At 42.0% G+C, this 24461-nt stretch overlaps 1 protein-coding gene and 1 long non-coding RNA gene across 3 annotated transcripts; one reads left to right on the top strand and one right to left on the bottom strand.

Moving 5' to 3' along the window:
* Positions 1-31: 31 nt before the first annotated feature.
* On the bottom strand, positions 32-11007 carry pck2 (phosphoenolpyruvate carboxykinase 2 (mitochondrial)). Of its 2 annotated transcripts, none has more exons than XM_049010992.1 (10): positions 10748-11007; positions 7956-8168; positions 6817-7001; positions 6293-6499; positions 3367-3554; positions 3099-3261; positions 2794-3009; positions 2559-2696; positions 984-1079; positions 32-873 (listed from the first exon to the last, which is right to left on the bottom strand). In XM_049010992.1, the coding sequence occupies exons 1-10, from the start codon at positions 10897-10899 to the stop codon at positions 407-409; spliced, it is 2025 nt and encodes a 674-aa protein (XP_048866949.1). In that variant the 5' UTR covers positions 10900-11007; the 3' UTR covers positions 32-406. The 2 variants fall into 2 exon arrangements, with proteins under 2 accessions (XP_048866949.1, XP_048866950.1); XM_049010993.1 differs by having other exon boundaries at positions 10366-11007.
* A 2152-nt stretch (positions 11008-13159) lies between these two features.
* Positions 13160-14433, top strand: LOC125740535 (uncharacterized). Its single transcript, XR_007397652.1, has 3 exons — positions 13160-13315; positions 13467-13596; positions 14071-14433. It is a non-coding gene; the product is annotated as an uncharacterized LOC125740535 (long non-coding RNA).
* The last annotated feature ends 10028 nt before the right edge of the window (positions 14434-24461 follow it).

The raw sequence follows: 24461 nt of genomic DNA on the forward strand, positions 1-24461 counted from the left end.
TTCAAAAAAACATAAGCATAAAAACTTACGACACATTTCAATATTTTTATTTGCTCAACATACAAAAAGTCTCCACCATCACATTCAGTTAAAACGTATTACTACTGGTTTGCCATTCAAGTTTTCCAAAAACAAATTTATATATATTATATATATAATTAAAACTTAAATTTATAAACAATTCAGACAACCACGTCTTCCCACTTATTATATGTGAATATATTGAAATACACAGTGATTCCCTATTTTATTTTTTTACACTTCAGTGAGTCCCACATAAAACTGTTTAAATACTGCACAGCTTGATATGTCACCAACCCCATTCCTTCTTATTAAAACTTCAGGTTTTATCATTTTGAAACATGTCTTTATCCTCACTCCTCCTCCTGATCCCTTGCACCTGCCATTATTTTCTCACCCGCTCCTTCAGGGCCTTTAGCTCCTCCCATATCTGTGGGGGAAGGTCGGACCCCACTTGTTGACTAAAATATGTCTGGAGTTCCTGCACTTCATTTTCCCAGAAGGCCTTCGGTAGGTTTAACAGGGCCTCCATATCCACATTGCTCAGACCTTTCAGGTCAATGGCACCTTTCTGGGGCAGCCAGCCCACAATGCTCCTCTCGGCCGCCTCGTCCTCCCTCTCCCTGCCACAGCGCCTGAAGATCCACTCAAGGACCCGGGCATTCTCGCCAAAGCCGGGCCAGAGGAACGACCCATTTGTGGGATCCTTTCGGAACCAGTTGACATGGAATATCTTGGGGAGCTGGAGGGGCTCTGACCGGGTCTCCATGCTGAGCCAGTGGGCCAGATAGTCCCCAAAGTTGTAGCCAAAGAAAGGGCGCATGGCAAAGGGGTCGTGCATGATGACCTTGCCTGTAACGGAACAGCATGGGTTAAACACTTGAGTCTTTGAATCTCTGCCTTAAATTTAAAGTCCACGTGTTGAATTCTCAAGCTTGATTCAGCTTTCCCCCCATCAGTACCTTTGTGCTCAGCAGCAGCAGTGGACTCAGACCTCATGGAGGCGCCAACAAACACACCATGACGCCAGCTGAAGGACTCATAAACCAGTGGAACTCCTGTGGAAAGACACGTCACATGACTGAGGATTCAAGGTTCAGGGTCACATGCATGAACGTAGGGGTACGCCACCAGGGAAATGAAAATTACCACTACTCTAGGGTGACCAGATAATCCATGTCAGGGAAGACACTGAGGACACAACCTTAAGCGCCGCGTGTTGAGGATGAGGGCATTGAAGGTGCAGGTACAGACACACACCACCTGCAAACAGGTTTCCCCTTCCAATATCCAGGTGGAATGAATAGTTAGAAGGACATATGGGATGACATTGTCTCTACACCCGTTGGTCTGGTAGGTAAACTGAAGAGAGTCTAAAGAGCTGAGCAGAGATGAACAGGTGAAGTGTCTGATGACCTTCTCAAAGTATTTCATCACCACAGAGGTCATGACTGTGGTCATTTAGACGGGCTGGGTTGTTCTTGGATACAGGTGCAATTGTGGATCTCAAGGCATTTTGGTATGATGGACTCCGGACTGCAGGACTTCAGGAAACACCCCCCCAGGATACCCCCCCCCCTCAGTTCACACATTTCAGAGCTCTCCTCTCCATGCTAGGAGACTGTAAGTGGGTGGGCCGCTAACGGATAGCATACACGTTTCTGTAGTGCCAATGCTAACGTTACCATCACTGATTGTGTTAACACTACCTATGTAAAATTGTGTGTAAAAGTCGTTTTAGCCCATTTAGATACCGTGGAGTGGCAGTGGTGACAAACCAGGATCTTCTGTTAAGAGACGACTACACTTCAAAAACATCAGTCATCAGCTTCATTGTTCTTGGCAAGACTTCAAGTGGCCTTGAGTGCATGCCAAACGACACAAATTATATATGCCTACTCATAACTCTACAATGTTAGTGCATCTTGAGAAAACTTCAGCAGCAATTGGTCACATTCCAAGGTGCCATGTAACACCTTGCATTTTGAATGTAGTTTCAAAATTCATTGTATAGTGGATATGACAAACTTTGTTGATTAATACTGAAAAAAAGAGAATTATGCCTAAACTGATAGTTACTCAGTGTGACATTGTTCTTATAAAGCCTTTCACTTTAAAGCTCATCTCTAAGCACTGCAGTGAGCTGACCAAATATACATGCTGAATTTATAGCTTCATAAAGACATTTTATTGATTAACTACCACGACATGTGGAGTTGCCAAGCAGCCAAGATAAGGGACTTTTTTTTTGTGCATGGCAAACAGGCGTTTTGTTAGAACTCCCATTTGCTGCATCTCTGATACAGGCTGACACCTTGACAGCTGTATGCTTGTAACCTGCCATTTGTCTCACTTGTGTGTCACTCTTGACAAAACGTCTGCTAAATAAATGTAAATGAACGCAACTTTGTGAAATATACAAGGTTCTGAAGTGGTGCTTTAAGGACCCCCCCCCCCCCAGCCATGAGCAGGCAGCATTTCTTGGTTAAATCTATGAAACCCACGGCGGTGCATAGGGCACAGTGGATAGGACCCACCTTCTGGTCGTCTTCCGCCGAAGATGATGGCGTCGATGGGCACCCCTTCCTCACTCTCCCACTTTGGGTCAATGATGGGACACTGTGCGGCTGGGGCACAAAACCTGGAGTTGGGGTGAGCGCAAGGAGTGGGGTTTCCTGAAAGGGGGTAAAGAGGGGCCGTGTGGCTAGTTAGCTTTAGAACGTAATGCTAATATTTGTGAGAGATTCTTCTGGTCTATCAAGTCTCTTTCACCTAGCTTCCATGCTTTGCCGTGCCAGTCAGTCAGTGAGACCCCCGGGGGTGGGGAGTCCATACCCTCCCACCACACCCCACCATCACTGGTCTCCCCAACATTGGTGAACACAGTGTTTTTGGAGATGGTCTCCATGGCATACGGGTTGGTCTTCATCGAAGTGCCAGGAGCCACACCAAAAAAGCCGTTCTCTGGATTGATGGCCCTGAGTCTCCCTAATCGAGGAAACAAACATCAAAATTATCAGTCGTAAGTGGGAGAAGAATTACGATTCAAGGAGCAACGTCCTGCCTCCCGCTCTCACCCTGGCTGTCGAACTTCATCCAGGCAATGTCGTCTCCCACGCACTCCACTTTCCAGCCAGGCAGGGCTGGCTTCATCATGGCCAGGTTCGTCTTCCCGCAGGCACTGGGAAAGGCCGCTGCCACGTAACGTTTCACTCCCTGAGGGTTGGTGATTCCTAGGATCTGAGAGACGGTAAACAAAATAATCGTTCTTCTGGGTACGCGGCTCAACAAAAGCTAAAAACGGAGACGGTGACGAAAGCAGCACCCCCGCTGCTCCCCACACACCAGCATGTGCTCGGCCAGCCAGCCCTCGTCCTTGGCGATGCAGGAAGCTATCCTCAGGGCAAAACACTTCTTTCCCAACAACGAGTTTCCTCCGTAGCCGCTGCCGAAGGAGAGGATCTGCCTGGTGTCTGGCAGGTGGGAGATCAGCACTTTATCTGGATTACAGGGCCAGGAGCTAATCAACGGAGCTGCAATAACAGGAGAAGAAAAAATTAATTTAATCTACATATGTGCACATACACACACCTTGGCATTATTAGCTATTCCATAGGCACAGTCTCTTGCAATGCTGGATGCTTATTTCTGTATTCCTGCTTTGGTCTAGGGACCAGTCCACCGCAGCAACTGCAGGTTCCTTGCTTGTTATAAGATGATCTATCAAAGGGTTTTAGAGTTTTTTTTCCAAAACATCATATGAGTGACAAACTGGACTTAGATAAGACACTTAACCTTGTGAACAGGATAAATGTTTGATCTTGGATGGGTCTCATTAATCACTTCACAAAAACATAATATGGATGAAAATCTACACCTGAGTATATTCATATGGTGCAAATGCTGTGTCCAAAAGGTGAACAAATATGGGACACTATTTGGCCTGTATTTTCCGTCCACATCATTGTTAGGTCACCTATTGTCCTTTCCTCTTTCCTGAAACATTCTGCATAACTATCATTACTCACCCGATTAAATATAAAAATAAATAAAATCTATTACATGAAGAGCACCTCAGTAGGGCTGAGGTATGAAGGTATGTATTTCATTAATAATAAAAGTTCTGCTAATCTGTCCCAGCAAGTTTGGCCAGTTTTGTTACTTTGTCTGAAGAATATATGAATGTGTCACTCCGCAACTTACAGTGCTATATACAAACCTGTCGGGTGAATTTAAAAGGACACGTTTCATTTTCAAGATCAACAGAACTGAACATATAGTACTTTCTACTTTTACCGGAGTAATATTTCACTGTATGACTTACTTGAGTAACACTTTAGTGTAGTGTCTGTACATTTATTAAAATATGAAAACTGGAGTACTTTTTCTACCAGGGCTTAACCGCAGAAGTATGAACAGTTCCGTGTGTGTCTTGTACGTGCAGATGTGCGAACACAGCCTGCCTGTGTAGAAGAATGTCCCGGCCTTCATAACTGATGCTTACATACATAACTCTGTGTGTATGCGTGTGTGTGTGTGTGTGTGTATCTGTACACAGAGTTGGAAACATAGGCTAGATGGCTGAACTGATAGCCAAATCGCAAGTCTTTGTAATCTTGCTTTGTGTGTAGCCTAAGGCTACATCACAGGCAAAGGCGATAACAGTCATGGTCAGATATTGACAAATACAGGTACAGGTAAACTGCTTAACTGGTGGGGAAAGACTGTGCAAACTGGTATGCAAGTGGAATGAACAAGTTGCGTGTCACAACTAGGATTCAGAGCATTCGAATAAGAAACAGATTTTTTGGTTTCACATTTCCAGTTGATCCATTCAGTACTTCCAGACATTGCAGAGGCCGAGGAGTGTGGCTGGAGTAAGGAACAGATGGGTGATGGGGCTGTCCGGCGAATACAATGTTGTCGTCTCAGCATCCCCCTTTCTAGTTACATTTTCCCCTCGTCTAGCAAGAAGCCAGCTCTGATGATATTTTGATTTGACCAGCTTTTCCTTAAGCTAGATTCTACAATGTTTGCCGCTTTCTCCAAGGCTCACTTCCACTCGTTACTGATCCCTCACTGCAAGTTTAAGACTGATTTATACATTAGCGTCGGAACCTACACCATTGCGAGCATTTATACTTTTATACTTGTGTGCTGGTATTGTCTGATGCTCAGCAATTACACTGTCAAAACACTAGGTGACACATAATTTTGGATGTTGCATTTATCGTCTTCCCAACCTGTATGATTGTAGACCACACAACAAATAGAAAAAAGAAAAAAAAAAACATTTAACAAAAATATCCATTTATTGAGGCCTGGTTATATTTGGGGGGACGGCATGGTGGTGCAGTGGTTAGCACTGTTGCCTCACACCTCTGGGACCCGGGTTCGAGTCTCCGCCTGGTTCACATGTGTGTGGAGTTTGCATGTTCTCCCCATGTCGTCGTGGGGTTTCCTCCGGGTACTCCGGTTTCCCCCCGCAGTCCAAAGACATGCTGAGGCTAATTGGAGTTACTAAATTGCCCATAAGGAGTGCGTGTGTGAGTGCACGGTGTGTGAGTGTGCCCTGCGATGGGCTGGCCCCCCATCCTGGGTTGTTCCCTGCCTCATGCCCATTGCTTCTGGGATAGGCTCCGGCCCCCCCGCGACCCAGTAGGATAAGCGGTTTGGAAAATGGATGGATGGTTATATTTGTGCTGCTCCAAACTTCCCGCAGACAAATTCGGAAAAAATGTTGAGCCGCTACAAAGCCCCTTTGTACACTTTTCCCTTCTAAATCTAGTGTCTGTACTACTTCTTACTTTTTCTTGAAAAGCATGAATAAACTTAAAGGAGGGAAGTGAAACTGGCACTGTCACCATCAGCATTTTGTAGGCCTGTTGCTATGACGCCTAGGGTGGGATATTTAAAGCTAGATATAAATAGCACTTCAGTTTCAATCAGCGATACACGTGCACCTAGGATGTAGCTAGATTTCGGCGGAGGTACAGCTCAGACTACGGCATAGGGTCCAAGGCTACACCATACTTACAGCGTCGACTCGACGTAGGCGTATGAATCAGCTTCTAGTCTAACAGCACTTGGAAACAAGTTCGCTCTTTGACAGCTTGTGATGCATTATCAGCCTTACTTGCATGTCGCTTAGGACAAAAGCATCCACTAAACAAATGAAAATGTAACTATTTACTGAACTATATCTACACTTAAAACTGTAAAAGACGTAGGGGAGCAGGGTGATTGGACGCAGTGTAAGTGACATGCATACCTTTGAGAGGCAGGGGTCGTCCCAGGGAGTGCTGACAGCGGACAAAGTCGGCCCCCTGGGCGAGCTTCTCCATCACCGCGGAGCCCATGCGCGTCATAACTCCCATGCTGGCCACCACATAGGGCGAGTCAGTCACCTGCACGCCAAACTTGGCTAGCGAAGAGCCCACAGGTCCCATGCTGAACGGGATCACATACATCTTCCGGCCTTTTGGGAAAAACTAATTTTAACTTTACTTTAGATTAGACATTATATACCATTTTGTCATGCACGTTAAAATCTGGGTTCATTTTTAAAGCTTAAAAGTAGCTGGAGAGCAAGAGTCAGTGAGCAGGCCAGGTCATAGTCCTTCATAACAGTGTCAAAGGCAGGCAGACTTGCGTCATCTGGACTTAAGTAAATTGAACAGAACGCACAAACATCCGCTACTGCAGTCACTGGCTGTTCAGTTATATCAGCAAGACAACAAACAAAAACAGTTCCTTTCCAAGCAATCTGAAGGGGTCTCCCACAGGCGTGCAGACCTTTCATGGAGCCGGGAAAACGGTCTTTCCTGGCCTTCTGGAAGTCACTCTCACTCATCCAGCTGCCCAGCTGGCTCTTCACTCCAGGAGCAGGAATGGGCATCGTGTCCCTTTGCTGCCTCGTCACGATCACGGTCTTACTCTCCACACGTGCCACATCCTTAGGGTCCGTGCGTGCTAACCAACTACACACAAAAATCAGGGCAGTTTTTATTCAAATTTGCAGCAGACTTATACAGTACTGTGCAAAAGTCTTAGACAGTCAAAAGAAATTATTAAAGCTATTTATCTGGGTAGTAAGAGCACTTCTGCTCAAACAAAAAAAATAAAAAATTTGCATTACAACTTGTGAAAATTAACAACAAAAACCAGTACAAATTTTCTCTGTTCTCAAAAAAAAAAAAGTTATTGATATTTTGCTGAATGGCTAAATGAACACCGCTTCAGTTCCCAAACTTCCCTTTGGGGCACCTCAGTCATTCCATGTATTTATTAAATTAAGTGAGCTGGTGGTGAAATGTAATTAATTAATTTTTAAAAGTCAATGAGATACTGATCAGCTATACGAGGTGTGCTAGTGGTTTAGTCAAAAAATGGACCAAAGTGCACCAAACAAAAGTGAGGTAACATCCATCCTACCTCCAACAACTTGTCATGGGGAGCCTTGAGCCTATCCCAGATAGCAAAAAGCAGAAGACAGATAGTCCAGTATCTTGTCCAGGATATATCATAGGGAAAACACACACACACACGCATGCATGCATGCATGCACGCACGCACGCACGCACACACCTCTTATTATGCAATTTGACTGCTATACCTCCATCCTGACCACTAGAGGTCCTCTTTTTGCAGAATTTTGGTCAACTTGACAGCATAACAAGTTATCCAGGTCTTTCCAGTTAGGGTGCACAGAAGGCCACACACTGAAGTCTGGACGGGATGGACGGAGAGCGACCGAGGAGAGGCCGAAAAAGCAGGCGGTGGAAAGAGGGAAACTTGTTGAAAAGAAAGAGAGAAAGTGAAGACATGAAAATCACCCTGCATAAAAAGAGGGGAAAAAGGATCACAGGAAAGCAGGAAGGCAGTGCGGTAGTGGGGGGGGGGGGGCAGGGGGTGGTGCCCACCGCGCTTCTTACCAGTTCTGGTACTTGGAAAGGCGCTTCACCATGCCGTCTCTCTCCAGCCCAGCAAAGATGTCTGCAATTTCTTCCTGGGTGCCACTCACAATGTGCACCTTTGCCGGCTGGCATTCATCCACTGCCTCCGAAACAAAGTTGGCTACTGCTGGAGGCAGGGAAGGCAGCGAGGAGGCAGAGCGGGTCCATGCCACAATCCCCACTCTGCTCTGCCTGCAAAAGGTTTTTTGGGATGTTAAGGTCAAAATATGACAAAAAATAAAGGCCTCCAAACTTAACACTGCACCGCATTAAACAGATGTTTTGTGCCGTTTTCCCATTTGAACTAAAGCTTCATAACATGAACTATCCAAAAGGACGATATCTCGACTTATCACAGCTAACCGATGAAACTCAAGAAAAAAAAAAACAAATTAGGTTTAACCTCCACTTTCCAGATTCATCTTATAGGTGTAACCAGACACACACACACACACACACACACAAACGCACAGGAGAAGCACTTCATATTGCAAAATAAGATCAGCAGAATCCGTACAGTTGAGAAATGACCTTTTGCCCAGGGAAGTGCATGCAATGACAAAATGAACAAAGACCACAGTTCAGCAAGTTTAACAGCCCCCATTAATGAATGATTACCACCTTCACAAAAGCACTGAAATCGCTCACACAAAGTGTCTTATTAATCCAATTTATTTTCCTGCTGTCTTCTTTTTATTCTTTTAAAATCACCATTACTGATCCTCCCACTTATTCTTTTACACTTTACAGTAGCAGCATTTGTACCTTCACCCAACTTGCTGATTGATATTAAAAGCAGGTAATACTGTACGCAAATGCACACTGGTGACCGTTCACCTGTGCCACAGAATTTCGGCCTAAACACAACTGGTTGCAACCGCTATGCCAAGTAGGCAGCATTTATAGGGGTATTTCCAGTGCAACACTGCATGAGAAGACACACTATCCCTTCTCACTGGATGGACAAAGAAAAACCAAAGAAAAAACAAAAGATAAGTAATCAGAATATACTCCCTTTTGAAACTGAGCTTTACTCCCGTTTTTCTTGTTTTTTGTTTTTTCCAGGGAAGTGCACGAATTAGACAACTCACTCCCAGAAGGTGACCAATTACAGCTCTCCGCCAGTAGCCACACCCACAATCTCACTCCTGATCTTGCAACATTGGCATGAATTACCCACATCCCAATCCAATATCTTATTGGTATACAGTCTTCACAATAAACAGACACCGAAAAAAAACACGTCACAGCTTTCAGCAGCAACATCATTTTGCCTAAATTTCAGATCTATTTTAATTCAATTTATTCAATTTTCCTTTACAAAGTTTACCTTCCCGTGGTTATTAATAATGACAATTCTAAACCGCAGCACACAACAAAACCGTCACTTTTGTTAAAGTGCCACCAGAAGCTAAATGTAAAACAAAAAAAAAGGTCAGCAGCTACAATGACAGCAGCAGAAACAACTCAAACAGCCGAAGCCATAACAGAGCAGACATAACCCATTCCAGCCTGTAACCTGACACCCTCTGTTCACACTCTCCTAGGCACTGACACGTGTCTCATGAGGGGTAGAGGTAATAGGTGAGGTAGTGATTGAGAATTAAAGAGGCCTGGGGGGGGGGGGGGAGGGGGGGAGGGAGGGAGGGAGAGAGAGAGAGAGAGAGAGAGAGCGCAAAAGCAAGGCAGAGACCCAACACAGAAGCATATTACATCATCAACAGGTAAGACTGACCAATACCACAAAAACAACAGAAGCTGTACAACTTTACAACACTATTCAAAAAGTGCCATCTCACCCCATCATCGATGCAATCCGCTCCAAAGACAGTTAATAGGAATTGTTCATTTTACTCTTACTCAGCAGTCACACAATATTTTAATACATTTTAAGCCATTACATTAACACAGTTAAAGAAAATGTGGAAAGTAACTGGTCTACATAGTGTTAATGTCATAAACAAGCTAGGGAGCTTGTTGTCATAACGCAAAAAGACAAGTGATTCAAACGGTGATGTTCCCAAGCCAGTGCTAAATAAATTGCCATGTATACACTAAAAAGTTCAAGACGAATTAAGGAAAATAGACCAGGTAAGATAGTAATAAGAGATATACTTATTTTTAGAATATACACTTCGACAAATATCTGCTAGAGAAATTCTCTCTCTCACACACACACACACACACACACACACACACACACACACACACTATTTATATATAACACTCTCTCATTATATATAATATAATATATATATATATATATATATATAATATAATATATATAAGCATTACGTCAGAGTTCAATCACTTTATACTTTTTGTTTTCTAATATTTACGTTTTGGACGATGTGAGCCATTCAGGACATCTCACGATAAAGACACTCACCTTCTTAGAACTCCCATTAAACGGAACGACATTTTTATTATTATTTAGGCGTTAGGTAAAATTTTTGAATCCTAAAAGAATCCAAATGGTGGTCTTCTCGCACGTATTAAAATATATTTAAAAAATAAAATGAGTCTGAGGAGCGGAACCTCGCCGTTAAAAACACGTGTAAAAACGCCTCCAAAATAAAATATCATTTACAATTTTGCAGAAACCGCGGAATTCGCCTGAAACGTAATGCTACAAAACGGGCTTTGAAGCAAATCCCCTGAGCAGGCACACCAAAACAGAAATATAAAGTAGAGTTATTATTGACTGAATATGTTACAGCTGTCTGTAGAAGGGAACACAAAGACAGAGGTAAGGCATACGGTTCATTTACTCATGAAGCGCAGCCCGACGCCGGCCGCGTTCCCCGTCCTCCTGCCGGAACCGGTTTCCCTCTTGCCCTGTTATATCTCGCAACCCGAACTTTGACACTGTGTCTTTCGGCTCCATGCAATCATAATGTAGTTCCCGTGTCAATGCGATCATATATTTAATAACATCATCGAATCGAAAGTCTCCCCAGAAACCATTACTGCGGAAGTAAGGGTGACACTCACGGGTCAAACCTACTATAGCGGTAAACGTTGAATTAATATGACGGAGGAGATTAATAAAAAATGCGGAAGAATATCCCTATAAACTACCGCCTCATGACCCGCCTCTTATTACTATGGAGGAATATACCTATGTCACTATAGCCGGAGCACCTTTTCAAATTTAAATAATAGGCGGTAAAAGGGTGTGTACTTCGTACACTACAACTATTTGTGTATTGAGCAATTTGGAAATGACTGGACACAGCTTACTAATTCCCTGTGTATATTTTTTATGTTGTATTTTGGAGAAAGGTATATTTAGTTTGTGAAAAAGTTGCCTAGAGACATAAAACAAGGAAGTTGCGTCTGAAATGATTAAAGTCAAACTACGTAAAACTCTTTTGTTAACCGCATACCAGAGTCTGTCAAACCTGGATGACTTATGGTAATGCGAGAAAGACTAGCTTGCCAACATAAGTCAGAAGTAAGTAACAGGTAATATACGCTATGCTTTTGGAAAACATTTTCAGAATAATTCCCAGCTTTGGCATGAGGTTTGAGATGTGGGTAACACTTTACTTGACGGGGCACAAATAATATAGTTTTATGCTACTACTTACTTATGCTACGTATTAATCAACCACAAACTAAGTCTTAGGTGCATACTGATCTCATGTTAATTCATCATTAATGAATCGTGATGAATATTTTATCTCAAGCATTTACTATATTTGATACTATATCTATTAATTCTGTAAACTTTTGTGAACTACTGTAGGAACAAGTCATGAATAACTCGAGTTAAATAGTGATCTTACATTTGTTCATCAATCAAAGTTCATTTGTCATCCCAAACAGTTAATATATTTGTTGCTATATCTAATTCTGTAAACCTTTATGAACTACTGCAGGAATTACTGAAGGAATTACCAAGGAACTGCTGAAGGAACAATTGATGAAAATAAAATAGAAATACTGATCTCATGTTTGTTCATTAATGAATCATAATGGATTTTTTATGTCGTACCCACTATATTTGTTCATGATTTGTTCAGTAGTAAATACGTTTTTACTAAGTATTTGTGCCCTATGAAGTAAAGTGTTACCGAGAAGTGTAGATAACTGATAAAAGTAACTAATAAAGATATGTGTGTTATCATTGTTGTAAAAATGTTTACTTTGAATGAGTAATCCCAAGATATTCCAAATTGTAGTCATTGTCAATAGCATATGATTAACAAACTCAGACTTCAGTAATGTTCTTGAGGGTATTCCATAAAGCAGGACTTAAGCATTAGCCAGATAAGGTAAATGTAGGGATTGTCCAATAGGAATGTCACTTATCTCTGTTATTATTGGACAGTTTTCACATTTGGCTTAAGTTACCCAGCTAACTGGGAAATCCTGCTTCAAGGAACACCCCACAGTTTACCTACTCTACAGCAACTTATAGCAACTCTCCATCACTTTGTGCCCAGGGGTCAGCGGTCAGTGCCTTACAATCAAATGAATACAAGAAGCATGCATCCCAACATGAGTTCAGGAAATATTCTAAGCCGTGTGTCTTCCCAGCTATGTTTGATCCATGGCATGTTCACGTTCATTTCAAAATGTTCTTTCATGGAACTGTGTATCATCTTAAGGGTGTTATAATGTTTGATTAGTACTTTATTACCATTTTGCGTATCTTTAATGTCTAGCAGCGCATCATAAATTTCCTGTTTGTGGTTTTACAAAAATCAGAAATCATTTATTTATTTTTCCCCCCCAAGAAACCAGACTGCACCTGGCTGTCTTTTCACATGCCACCAATCAGACGGATCGCTGTAAGCAGGCTCAGCTGACATGTGCTAAATATTATGGAAAATTTAGCAGAAAAGGTTCTTTTCAGAAGGTCAGCCTGCTGTCTAATCCCCTTAATGACACATGGCTTTCAATTACAGCTGCATTACTTAAACGCGGCCCACATCATTAAATACACACTCTTTTATGTTGCGCAGATCTTTACATTCCTCTGGATAATTTCAATGTTCTTTGTTGAATAATAGATCGTTTTGGTTATTACAGGCACATATTTGGATTAACGTCTGATTGAAGCTTATAGACCTGAGACCTGACTATTCCAGTACCAAACTACTCTTTTATTGATGAATGCAGGTTCAAATGGGTTCACTGCATTTAAATTTATTGTTTAAATGTACTGTATTTAAATTAGTACGTTTCTCTGCCATGTGTGCGTAAAAATGTTTACTAGACTGTAAACTGTATACAGAAAGATTGAAATGTCTACATTTTTAGATATTCTAAGCAGATGAACATTTAGGTTCAAGAAAATGCTAACAAGGACAGAAGAAAAAGAGAGAGAGGTGAATAGAACATGCCACTGTTTAAACTTTGGCTCTGTGATTACAATAAATGTATGGTCAACACTTGACACACAATCATTAAATCACAACACTATAGCAACTGAGAGAAGTACTTCTGACTCTGGGTATAATCAAGCACCTTCCTCTTCAGTACAGGGTCACGGGGAGCCTGGTGATCATCCGACGAAGTACAGAGAGTAGTCAGGATAGACGTCACACCAATTTCATTTGGCCAAATGCTGGAATTCTGAAATTTGGAATTCTCAATTTTTCTACCTGAGGTAAGATTTGTGTGCATCTATAGGTGACATATGAAATGAGTCAAATATTCCATTCATTATTATTTATAACTTTGAAAGTACAAAAACCATTAAACATACATATTAGACAAACGTAAAAAAGAAGGAAACGAATGGATAAAAAAAAAATAGATTTGGTGTTGTCGGAAATAACAGCATTGTATTACCCAGACAGCCCTGTCATTAGACCGTCTAAACCATACTTGTTCCACATTTACTAACTTGCATGATTTCTAGGAGTACTGGATGGATCAGTCATGCCCAATGGCATGAACAGTGTGACGTATTGTTGCTTTCATGTGCACTACTGAGCGTTCATTGTTGCTTTCATGTGCATTACTGAGCGTTCTCTTCTCCCTGCCTCTCATTCTCCTCTCCCTGCCCTGCTTGATCCCATCTTGCTCACCTGCCTGTACTGCCCCGTACTGATGCCCCGCCTCTCCTGTCTGCCTATAGGATTGACTTCTCCAGATATCGGCCTGTCTTGCACTGTGACCCCGACTACTTCTCTGCCTCCTGGTTGCCCCATCCCTTCAATTAACTCCCCTGTTTTCACCATACGGGTCTCATGTCCTTCCTGTATTTCTGCCGTGACAATCACCTGGGATTGGGAAAGCGAAATACAATTTTTACAATTACTGGATGCGTGACCTGAAAATGTGAAAGTTAATAAATGTGTTTTTACCTGAATGCTGTGAGTTCATGTAGTGACATGTAGATCTGAATGTATACTTATTAATTTATTGCATATTCCACTTGCATTTTTGTTGCAGAATCTTTCCCCATCAACAAGGTGGTTACTTATATTCATTTGTATATGTTTTAATGTCCATGTTTTAAAATGCCATTTGTATCATTTATAGTTTCTATATCGTTAAATATTTATATTGTATCTATTAGGGGTGGCATGGTTTTGCAGTGGTTAGCACTGTTACCTCACACCTGGATTCAAGTCTCCTCCAGGGTTCTATGTGTGTGGCGTCTGCAAGTACTACGATGGGTTGGTACTCTGTGATGGGTCAGTGCCCTACGATGGATTGGTGCCCTACGATGGGTTAGTACTCTGTGATGGGTCAGTGCCCTACGATGGGTTGGTACCCTTTGATGGGTCGGTGCCCTACGATGGGTTGGTGCCCTACGATGGGTCGGTACCCTTTGATGGGTCGGTGCCCTACGATGGGTTGGTACCCTTTGATGGGTCGGTGCCCTACGATGGGTTGGTGCCCTACGATGGGTTGGTACCCTTTGATGGGTCGGTGCCCTACGATGGGTTGGTACCCTTTGATGGGTCGGTGCCCTACGATGGGTCGGTGCCCTACGATGGGTTGGTACCCTTTGATGGGTCGGTGCCCTACGATGGGTTGGTGCCCTACGATGGGTTGGTGCCCCATCCTGGGTTGTTCCCTACTTTGTGCCCATAGGCTCTGGACCACCCAAGTAGCTTCAGAAAATGAATGGATTATATTTATTTCTGTTATGCAATATAGGGCATTTGTGCAATATACAGGATGGGTGCAAACTACAGTGAAGTGTTCCTTTGGCACAATAAAAAACTGAATAAAAATGAATGTTCTTATTTTCATATTTTCTTATTTTATTTTTGCTGCAGTCAACAAGGACAATATTTACAATTCAATTCAATTTGATTGAATTCAAAATACTTTATTTGTCCCCAGAGGTGCAATTCAAGGCAAGCAGGTAAGCAATTTAATGTCAGAAATTTCAGCAATGCACACATGCACACACACACACACACGCACACACACACACACACACACACTTACATGCTAACAATCTATATATATATATATATATATATATATATATATATCTATATGTATGACAATATACCGACAATCTAAAACAATCTTTAAAAAAACATACATACACAAGTTGAGTACAGGCACACACTGAGCTAGGTGCTGAAATCCTGAGTATCAAAACAATTTGAAGATTTATTTAATTTGTGTGGCATGGTCTCATCTTTAACATTCTCTATGTGGATAATTTTAGAGTCTATGTTAGCATTGGCCATCCATCCATCCATCCATCCATCCATTTATTTTCTGCTGCTTATCTAGGGTTGGGTCGTGGGGGCCTCAGTCTAAGCATGGATGCCCAGACCTCCCTCTCACCAAGCACTTCCTCCAGCTCCACTTCATCCAGCTCCAAATATCAAGACGTTTCAAGACCAGCCGAGAAATATAATCTGTCCAGCATGTCCTGCATCTGTCCTGGGGCCTCCTTCTGGTTGGACATGCTCAAAACACTAAATCCTAAATAGATCCCCAAACCACCTCAACTGGCTCCTTTCACTGAGGAGGAATAGCAGCTGTACTCTAATTTTGTAGAAAACTATTTTCTAGAAAGATCTACATAGATCAACTGGTAAATCGAAAGCTTCACCTTCTAGCTCAGCTCCTTCTTCGCCTCAACAGAACAGTACAGCGGCTGCATTACAGCTGATGCTCCACCGATCCGTCTTTCGATCTCCCCCTCCCTGATTCCCTCACTCCTGAACGAGACCCTGAGATACTTAAACTGCTCCGCTTGGGCCAGCAACTCATTCCCCTCCAGGAGAGGTCAATGCACCTTTTCCTGGTCAAGAACCATGGCCTCAGATTTGGAGATGCTGATCCGCATTTCGGCACCCTCACACTCAGCTACAAACCGCCCTAGTGCATGCTGCAGGTCACCGCCCCACGATACTAGTAGGATCACTTCATCTAGAAAAAGCAAAGACTCAATCCTGAGCCCCCAAAACTGGACCCCTTTCGACCCTTGGCTACGCCTAGAAATTCTGTCCATAAAAGTTATGAACTGAATTGGTGACAAAGGGCAGTCCTGGTGGAGTCCACCCAAAGGGAACAAGTCTGAGTTACTGCTGGCAATGCAAATAAAGCTCTCGTTCCATTTGTACAGGGACCTGATGGCCTACAACAACAGACTCCATATGCCATACTCATGGGCAAACTCCCATGACCCCCCCAGTATCCTTGTGAGGGTAAAGAGTTGGTCCAGTGATCGATGGCCTGAACAGAAGAGTTTTTTGACTACTTCGGTGACCTCAGCCCTAGAGATGGGCAAGTCCTCCTCTGAGTCTTCCAGCTCTACTTCTTCCAAGGAAGGCATGTCAGTGGGATTCAGGAGATCCTCGAAGTTCTCCTATCACCACCTGACTATATCCCCAGTTGAGATCAACAGTTCCCCATTCCTGCTATAAGCAGCATGGGTAAATCCTTGCTTCCCCAGACCTGTTGTTTTTAAATGTGCTATATAAATATATGATTTGACTTCACTTCCTGCTTATCGGTGATGTTGCTGTCTCTGCTGAGTCAGATCGACGAACCAAATCCCTGTATATGCAGATCTGAATCAGGAATCTGTCTCCGGGAAGGACGTGATAAATGCATTCGTATACTCCTGCAGGTGGTACACATTGGCCTGTAGCTTAGCTACTTTATTCCACAGAGAACACACATTTCCAAGGATAACCGATGGCAGGGATCTCCTTCTTGTAGTATTTTTACTTTCCTTATTCTCCTCCTCTTACTTTGCTTGTTTGTATTAGCTGTACACAGCTTGTTTCCCTGTAATATCTCAGATGGTATATTGTAGTTGATACAGTATTTGTAGTACAGTATGTCTCTAAAACCGCTGTATTGCAAATTTATAGTAGAATAAAATCATGGTTTAACATCTGTGGCCATGTTCTTTGGTGTTGATCATTTTCCCATTTGAACCGTGGGTATAGCCAAGTCCACACAATCAGTGTAATGTGGTGCAGTTTGACGACATCCATCATCTTTATTTATACCTCTACCAAAGCCTCTTAGGCCATTAAACGCATTGAATAAACATATAATCACTCACACACACTTGTTACAAGAAGACAGTAACAGTAAATGCTGCAAAACATAGAACAACATAAAACAGCAAACTGTTTGCCAGACTGCAAGCCACTGGTTGGCACACAAACAGCGCCCCCTTCAGATATGTCAAGAAATAGTCCAATAAAGTCCAAAAATGAGGCGCGTGCAAAACAAAGCAGTTTTAACTCTGGGCTCTTTGACTTAAAGTATATCAAGTCCTTGTCCACAACAAAAAAGAAATAATAACAGTAACACTTTAATAACGCCTCCCCCATCCTGCTCTCCATGATACACAGACACATATACAGGTGAGAACAAGCTTGGCAGCGAAGGGCAGCCACCTATAGCGGCGCCCATGGAGCTGGGGGATAAGGGCCTCGCTCAAAGGCCCTCAGACGTGACTATTCTGCTTAGGCCAGGCTCAAACTGGCGACAAAGGCTTAGCCTGCTGAATCACACACTCCCCCCAATACAGAAGAACTAGTGACTTTATCTTGCCTGATGGTTGAACTCACATTTTAAATGGTTAAACATGGTTAATCACTCTCCTTTAGATCCTGTTTCACACACACACACACAGTCGAGAGTAAAGCTTGTGGGCCCAGTGCACGGTAAAGTCATTTATGCTGCTACCCTGAAGCACTACCTTCTGCTTTCGTTGCCCTTTGTCATTGTAGGTACAATTCTGGATCTGATCTCGTGTACATTTTTAGGTGTAGATTTTCATCCTGGTGCACTGAGTTGGCACCCCATCCTAGGTTGTTCCCTGCCGTGTGCACATTGGTACCAGGAGGGGCTCCGGAAACCCAGTGACCCTGAATAGGACCGTGGTTTCAGAAAAGTTTTTGTGATTTGGTAATAAGATTAATTAAAAATCAAACAGGATAGATTGAGAAATATTGACAAATAGATCAATCCTGTTCACAAGAATAAGCCTCTAATCATCTCATACTTCTTTTTGCTGTCACTAAATGCTGATGCTTCAGTTTTGGTGCAATTTGTCTTAACATTTCAAAAAATCCAGATCTTCACCCATACAATGTGCGTGCAAAAGGTCGGCCAAATAATTTTTGCATTGTCATGCTAAAATCATCAAGTGTGTGAGCTGACCTTCTCTTTGCTATCACTATGCAATGCTACTTCAATTTTGGTGTGATTTGTCTCGAAATATGATTAAGTCAGATCTTCAACATTAGAACATGTCTGGAAAGGTTGAAAACGATCTGTCAACTAATTTTTGAGTTATTGTGCTAACAGGATCTGAAACCCTTTTCACTAAGTGGCACTCCTTCAGTTTTGAGCTGATCTATCTCAAAATTTGATGACTTCTGGTTTGTCACACCTACAGTGTTCCTGCAAAATTTAAAGAAATCCATACAATACTTTTAGAGTTACAGTGTTCACAAAACTAAATGTCTTCTATTGCTATCATTTCCATCCTTTGATACCACGTAGTGCTTCAGTTTCAGTTTTGGGGCAATTTGAAATTGAAACCAGGTGTAGATCTTTATCTGTATAATGTTTTTGTGAAGCAGTAGACTTAATAGGATCCATCAAATACCATTTGAGTTATTACATTCACAAGGTCAAATGTCATCTGCTTTCACCCTTCCCAGTTATTGACTTATTGTCTACATGGGATCAAGTGTCAAAACGTCTTGGCTCTCACTATGTGGTGTTGCTTCAATTTTTTGGGCGATCTGTCTCAAAATTTAAAAAGTTTTAGCTCCTCACCCATATAATGGCCAGGGAAAGTTTGATAATGATCTATTAAATGGTTTTTGACTTATTGCCTCCATACCAAAGATTCTAACTAGAGCTAAACCCGAAGGCCAGGGAGTACAATAATGTTACACTTTCCCGGAATCCTTCCTCTACTAGGGGATGAACACTCTGCATATTGTGCCTGACTAGAGATAAAGGCAAACATTTATTAACCATCATGACTGCCTGCTTGTGTTCTATTAGTTCTCCTACATTGTGAAATCAGCTCATTTTGGTCCACTGTTCCAGTATCACTTAGTTAAAAGCCTTTGATCAATGACCTGGTTGAGATGAAATCATTGTCTACTTTAATGACTATTCACTAGTCAAATTAACTGATTATCTGGGCCAAAGTCTATGTGCAAATATTGTTTGGACCCTTGACCACTTGAGCAGTATTACAAACAAATGTGTGTAGCCGTAAAGAAGACAGTATATGTCCTCTTGATTATTTGAATTTTAATTACTTTTGTTTCTTTTTTCATAATAACATCCATCCAATTTGTCCTAAGACATCACAGAGGTGAAAGTAATGCTCTACTAACTGATTAATGTTTATTAATTTATTTCATTATTTGTCTTTACTGTTAAATGTCTTGGAAATTAAATATCAGATTAAATATCCGTTTTATACTTCATATTAGAAAGTAAAACATTATTATTCAGATCTAGAACATTAAACAATTAATGATTATTGAAATAAATCTATTGTCAAGTACATAATCATACTTAACACTATTGTTTAAGTAAATCTAGGTTGAAAATTAAATAGTAATTAACTCAGTTTAACATAAACTCTCTAATAGAATTAATACTACCTTAAAGTTGTCTTCAAGAAGAAGTTAATGTTTAATCCAGGTGCTAATTTTCTAAGTACAGCTGTGTCAAGATTGCTGAAATTCAAGTAAACACCGTGAGAGTCTGTTATGTTGTGTGTGGGGTTCACTCATGTCCGTGTTGAGAAAAAACTCATTTGATCAGATGGATGATAAATGAAATACAACTAAGAAGTCAATAAAACATGTTACTGAACTTAAACATGGTTTATATTTGAATGTCTCTGCATAGTGGAGCCTGAGTCTCTCTAGAGACCAAACCCAACAGGCGTCAAGATGTAACAAAAGAAGCTGGTGTTCCGTGTCTGGAAGTATTTGTCGAAGCCCAGTATTTAAACATCATGCAAATGCATTACAGGGCTCTTATATTGCTGTAGTTACACCCACACTGGTTTATTTCAAAGACATGCTATTGGCTGGATTTATTGACTTGGCAGCGTGTCACCTTATTGGCTTGTGCTGTGTGTTTTGGCGTGTGTAAATGAATCCATAATGTAAACTTCTGCAGGCTTATGTAACCCCCGATGAAGCACATCTGCTGGTACACCTTTCGAGGTGGAGAAACTCTTACCTCTAATGTTTATTATTTTATTATTACCGAATAGTTTGCATTCTTGTTTTTTGATTATTCCTGTCTTCCTGGGGTAGAAGCAGAAATGCCGTAAATACCAGATATGTGGTGCCTCTGATGTCACCACAATAAATGGCCTAATCGGCCATATATTTGTATATTCCTTTCTTCAGAATAGACAAAGCAGCTGAATACTCTATTGACACAAACCACACTTACAAATATTTGGCTTTTGGGTTCTTATGCTCACTGTTGTGCTCAAATTTCACTTTAGTTTTGTCCGAGTCAAACAAGTTAACAAATCAAATCCGAGTCAAGACCAAGTCCAATAGGGGACGAGTCTGGGAATCCATTACCATAGCGGGGCAGCCGAGTCCAAGACCAGAAATATAATTCTAGACTATGAATCAAAAACCATAAATTGAAGACTAAACACCTAATGAAATACCTCAATTTAATTTTTTGTATTCATTTTTAATAATTTATAAATATTTCTTTAAAAAATAGAAAAGAAAATAACTAATTATAAAAAATAATTGTAACTAATGAATAAATAATTTGTCAAACAAGGTAACACAACCACACCTCCACTGTATCTTGGATTAATTATTAATTTCATTGTAACACGGCTGTATCATGCTGAACACATTTAAATTAGGTTCTGGAACCAAAAAAATATACATAACACAGTTCCTTTAAAAGATCATATAAAAGGCTTTTTAATGTAACTTTTTATTAAACATTCACATAATGTAGCTAAAAATAAAGTGCACATTCCTCACGCACATCATTTTCGGTTCAATTCAACTTATTTTTATATAGCGCCTTTCACAATAGAGTCACCCCAAGGTGCTTTACATGGGTGCATTATAATACATTACGACATCAATACGAGAGAATTATACAAAAACAGGGAAAGGAAAGATAAAGGAATGAAATGAAAGAAAGAGAGCCAGATGACAATGGAGGGGAGGAACCAAAAGAAACCTCTGGGGGTCCAAGGTCCCAACCCCCCAGGCATGCTAAGATTATAAAAAAGAACGAATTGGCTTTGCTTGTTATAATCAAAGTGCAAACTGTGATCAAGATCAAAGCCAAAGTCCATCAGTGAGTCGATTCTCCAACCTGACCTGTGCACGGTGGCAGATTGAAGGCTGCATCCACGATGTTACAGTTTACAAGTCACATCCTCAATGTCACCCATCTGTGGGACTGAACTAGGACTCCAGCTCAGATGGTGCCCACCCCAGGCTCCATCCAGACATATGGGAAGGAAGGCAGAGATTGTGGGTGGTAAGAACATGCATAGACACATTAATGGATAAGCACAGTAGATCAAAATAGCATGTACAGCAGCCATAGTTACAGTATGTTATGTGTTATATTGTGGGCAATGCTAAACAGAAGTAATAAGTCTTGAGTCAAGATTTAAAGACTGAGACCAATTCGGTATCCTATTGTGGCAAACCTTTCCACGATAATGGGAGCCCTGTAGCAGAATGCTTTACCCCCACATGTCACTTTATAAGTGGAATGAAAAGGAGACCTGTGTTCTGTGATTTGAGTGGATGATGTGGCTTGTAAACATGAAGTAATTCTGTTAGGCAGGCAGGTGTTAGACCTTTAAGTGCCTCATATGTAAGTAGGAGAACTTTTCAGTTTGCACAATTAATCAAAACAATACATTTATTGGCATGGATGGAACGTAAATTCACAAGTAGATGCTCAGCATGGAAAACATGTTAATTGTGGCTGAGAGTTGGCCTTGACTAATGCTGGCCACAGTCAATCATAAGTTTGGGAACATTTTGGTTTCCCAATAAAGTACACCAGCACTGTAGAGAGAGTAGGTGATAAGAAGAGTGATCTCATTTATCATAATGTGCATAGAACAAATTGGTATTTATCACTCACGCATAACCCTCCATGAGTCGCCGTCCATCTTTTCACGGTGGAGGGGTTTGTACACCTCTGTTATTCTTGAAGCTATGTGGTTGTGAACAATTGCCCCTGGTAGTGTCTCCCAAGGCAAATTGGTTGTAGGTGAGCAGCCAAAGTGAGACTGACCTTTAAGGATGAATAACATAAAGGACTATGTGGCCCTGCTATTGAGCAAGGCCTGGGTGGGGGAGCTTGTTTGTGAGCGCCTGGTGGTTAGGCCTGTAGCAGGGCGGGCCATGGCTGTCGGGTGCAATGTGGATTGGATGGTAGTCAAAAGCAGGGGCCTTGGTGGACCAATCATTGGCAACCAAACCTTGCTCTAGCAATACGGAATATAACCTATCTGGCTGGCAAAGGAGCCAGAGTTGGTGTTGAAGGTAGAGAGAGATACTGCTTAAATAAAGTTGGGCTCACCTCAATGCACAGCACAGGCTCTGGTACCAAATTCTTGGAGAGGGGCTGGACTGCATTCCACTCTGAAGTTGTCCTAGATGAGAGGCACCAGACAGGTGGGGATCTTCTTATAGCCCCCTGGTTCAGTGCCAGTATGTTGGAGTTCACCCTGGTGAATGAGAGAGTCACCTCCCTTTGACTTCGAGTCGGGGAGTGCTGTCTGTGCTTATGCAGTCCAATGTATCCGGTCTTCTTGGAGACTTTGCATGGGGTGCTGCAACTTCATTGTTCTATCGGGAGACTTTAATGCTCATGTAGGTAGCAACAGAGAATCCAATAAGGGGGTATTTGGGAAGACTGGCTGGCCCGATCTGAACCCCAGTGATGCACTGACATTGGACTTCTGTGCTAACCACAGTTTGTCGATAACAAACACCACGTTCAATAATGAAGGTGTTTCTAGATGCACCTGGCACCGGAGCACCCTAGGCTGAAGCTTGACGATCTGTTTCGTAATTGTATCATCAGATCCGCCACCACTCGGGTAAAGAGAGGAGCTGAGCTGTTAACTGATCACCACCCGACGCATAGTGAGGGTGTGCTGGGAACATCTGGCTTGTGCGACTCCTGAAGCGACTGACAGGTACCAGCAGGCCAAGCGGAATGCAGCCTTGGCAGCTCTTGAAGCAAAAACTAAGGTACGGAAGGAGTTTGGCGAGGCCATGGAAAGTGACTTTCGGTCGGCCTCAAAATGATTATGGCAAACTGTCATGCGAATCGGGGGGGGGGGGGGGGGGGTGGGGGTGGGGGGCTTCACCCATGTCGTGTACAGCAGGGGTGGAGTGCTGTTGACCTCAAAAGGGGATATAGTACAAGGAGAATTTTGAGGACCTCCTGAACCCACTGATATGGTGTCCTTGGAGGAAGTAGAAGGAAGACTCAGAGGACTCACCCATCACTAGGACTGAGGTCGCTGCAATAGTAAAAAAAAAACTCTTCAGTGGTAAGGATCCAGAAAGCCCTTCATGCTGTTGGGCTGTCATGGCTGACTCACTTCTTCAACATTGCGTGGAGGTTGGAGGCAGTGCCTTTGGATCGACAGATTGGGCTGGTGGTCCAAATCTTAATGAACGGACTTTTGTTATGTTCACACTGTAAGAACTCAGCCCAATTGTAGTACTCAGTACATTGTACTCGGAAGCAGTTCCACAACCCTTTTTTAGTACCTGCTCCAGAGTAGGTTCTTTTCTTTTGAACATAGAACACTGGGGAGACGCTTACAGCGATAGCTTGATGATCTGTTGACCACAAACCCTCAGAAGTACAGAAAAAGAGATGTAGGGGAGCAAAAACTGATGGAATTATTTTTGTAAATTAATTAGACTTAAAGCACAAATTAATATTTTTTTGCTTGCATCTCCACATGATTTGCCACAGATCAGACCGTGTATCAGTAAAGCACAGATAGTT

The sequence above is a fragment of the Brienomyrus brachyistius genome, chromosome 4 (genome assembly GCF_023856365.1).
Source record: "Brienomyrus brachyistius isolate T26 chromosome 4, BBRACH_0.4, whole genome shotgun sequence".
NCBI classification, from domain to species: Eukaryota; Metazoa; Chordata; class Actinopteri; order Osteoglossiformes; family Mormyridae; genus Brienomyrus; species Brienomyrus brachyistius.

Bases quoted from the DNA above. Each gene is read 5' to 3' on its own strand.
- pck2 (XM_049010992.1), bottom strand. From the start codon at position 10,899: ATGATCGCATTGACACGGGAACTACATTATGATTGCATGGAGCCGAAA. The intron at 2,697-2,793 runs GTGAAAGAGACT...ACCCCCTTTCAG, and splicing joins CGGCAAAGCATGGAAGCTAG to GAAACCCCACTCCTTGCGCT. The intron at 874-983 runs GTACTGATGGGG...GTTCCGTTACAG, and splicing joins TGCTGCTGCTGAGCACAAAG to GCAAGGTCATCATGCACGAC.